This window comes from Aplysia californica, unplaced genomic scaffold (assembly GCF_000002075.1).
Source record: "Aplysia californica isolate F4 #8 unplaced genomic scaffold, AplCal3.0 scaffold00315, whole genome shotgun sequence".
Classification (NCBI taxonomy): domain Eukaryota; kingdom Metazoa; phylum Mollusca; class Gastropoda; order Aplysiida; family Aplysiidae; genus Aplysia; species Aplysia californica.
The window spans coordinates 723,638-726,014 of record NW_004797585.1 but is presented as its reverse complement, the minus strand read 5'-3'; the positions used below and the strand labels follow the sequence as shown (position 1 = coordinate 726,014).

The following is a 2,377-nucleotide window of genomic DNA, read 5'->3' as shown; positions in this document are numbered from 1 at the left end:
GGAGAGAAATCTTTCGGAGGGCCAAAAGTATTTGGACCAGAGTCAGGTTTGAACCTGCAACGTCTGCATCAAGGCCAGTCTCTTTTCTGGTGAAAAACTGGTGACGTGGTATGGGTTTAACGCCACTATCAACACTTTAGGTTATTTAAGAGGTGGGACCTCCGAGTTTAACGTCCATCTCCGAAAGAATCGAGCCAAATGGGAATTTCGTGTAATATACCTTCCCAAGGACACAACGTCGGACCGAGTTGAGGCTCGAACCCCCGAACCCGCAACCACACGATTACGAGTCCGGTTGCCTAACCACTATGCCTCCGACGCCCCTTTCCACTTGAGACACAGCAGTGAGTTGATTGACATCTCGTGTATCTATAGGACTGAGTTGTTGTAATTTGTTGTGGTGTCGGTGGCCTAGTGGTTAGACTACCGGATTTGTAATCGTGAGGATGCAGGTTCGGGGGTTCAAGCCGCGAGCCCGACGTTGTGTTCTTGGGAAAGGCACTTTACACAGCTTTTCCTCACTTCACCCTGGTGGGAATGGGTACCCGGCCATAGACAGCGAAAGATCTTGTCAGTGTGTAGTTTTTAGCGCCTATAAATGTCTGCTTGCACTGTATGCTTCTCTGGAAGTTGAAGTTGTTTCAGAATGCTCTCGGATCTGCTGTATAGATTGTGAAGCGCATAGAGCTTGCTGTTGAGTGGGGATTTGCGCTATACAAAGGATATCTATTTTTATTATTATCAATTTCCTCCATGCTCTCATCATCAGGGGAGATACGAGCTAAGGATCGACATGACGTACAAAGGGAAATACTACTATGCCAGGTATGAGAGTTTCTTGCTTTACGGAGAAGCAAAACAATACAAAATTGAAATATCCGGCTTTTCTGGTAATGTAGTGGACAAGATGGCGTACCACAACGGCCAGGCGTTCTCCACCAAGGACCGGGACAACGACCCATCAGACGGCAGCTGCGCCGAGAAGTGGCACGGAGCCTGGTGGTACAAAACCTGCCATCACGTCAACCTCAACGGAGTCTGGGGCAGCACAGAATTCGCCAAAGGTGTCAACTGGAAGAGTGTGACGGGATGGGAAGATTCGGTCTCATTCAGCGAGATGAAAATCCGACCACTTTCTCATTGACGTCTCTTGTGCAGTTGCAGGCGCCGTTAAAACTTTACTAAAACTAAAACTAAACCAATAGACATTTTCATGACAGCGAATACTCCGTCACTTTATAGTGAAATTAGAAATTTACAATCTTTTGTTTTTGGTAGAAGAAAAAGAAACACTCTGATTGAACAGCTTAAACATACCAAGGATGAGAAACTGTATTTTTTTTCATCGTCTCAGGTCAAGGAACGAACTTTTGAAACTGATGACTCTTATGAAAATAGATCTATGATGACTATTATTTATATTTCTCCGATTTCCCAAAGTATGGATCAATACGCTTTACGTGATGTGCTTGAAAACATTTTTTTTTTTCATCAAGCAGACCTGCAGTCACATTATGTGTACTTAAATATTATGCATTGAACATATTATGTACATAAATGACATACATAAAAGACACAATACAAAAAGACATATCTACATAAAAGAAAGTACAATTGATTTGGGGAAAAGGGGGGGGGGGAGTGCAGTTGCGTGATTGATAAAATACGACGTATACGTTTCTGATGTAATCTTCGACACAGTTTTCACGAAATAGTACACATCTACTTGGTGTTTGAGAAATGGGATAATTCCATCTGTAATAATAGTATGTGAGGCAGCGTGGTGGAATCAGGCTCTCGTCAATTTGGGGCTTTTAGCGTTATTGGTATCCTCTAGGAGCTTGTTCACTGGTCTTTAATTTAGATGAAAAAAACATCCATTTATATAGGATACAAGTCAAGATATTTGCGAAAGAAGGGGGTGGGGATAACCTGGTTTAAGAAGTAAAATTAGCGAGAAAATGGCCGCCAAAGCATGGTAAATTCCAAAGATGGAGTGTCCATGGAAACTGCAAATTTATATTTTTTGTTCCTTTAATCAACGTTTATCGGTGAAATCCTCCAAGGAATGTGTTTTTAAATGGACATAAAAGGTGTTGAGCCAACAAGGAAACATTTGATAAAAATTGCTAAGCAGGGAAAAACTGCTGTTTACTTCGATTTTATTATTTTGACGAGAGCATCCTGATTCCACAACGCTGCCTCACATGTCAATTCATTAAAGCAACTGCCTGTCTAACCTAATGTTTGATAATGAATGCAATCAGAACTCTTAAACCTACCATTTTAATGGTAGTAAGCAACGGTATGTTAGGATTTTGCACAACTTTATAATGAACACACTCTTATGTTTACGTAATATTCATACAAACACATA

The 2,377-nt window shown here is 41.4% G+C and overlaps 1 protein-coding gene across 1 annotated transcript in view; it reads left to right on the top strand.

Annotated features, from left to right (window-relative positions):
- Positions 1-1,805, top strand: part of LOC101858421 (ficolin-1) — a 7,226-nt gene extending 5,421 nt beyond the window's left edge. The window contains exon 4 of the mRNA XM_013084757.2: positions 770-1,805. Within this exon, the coding sequence (XP_012940211.2) occupies positions 770-1,144 (375 nt within the window). The 3' untranslated portion in view covers positions 1,145-1,805. The remainder of the gene's footprint in view (positions 1-769) is intronic.
- Positions 1,806-2,377: the final 572 nt, after the last annotated feature.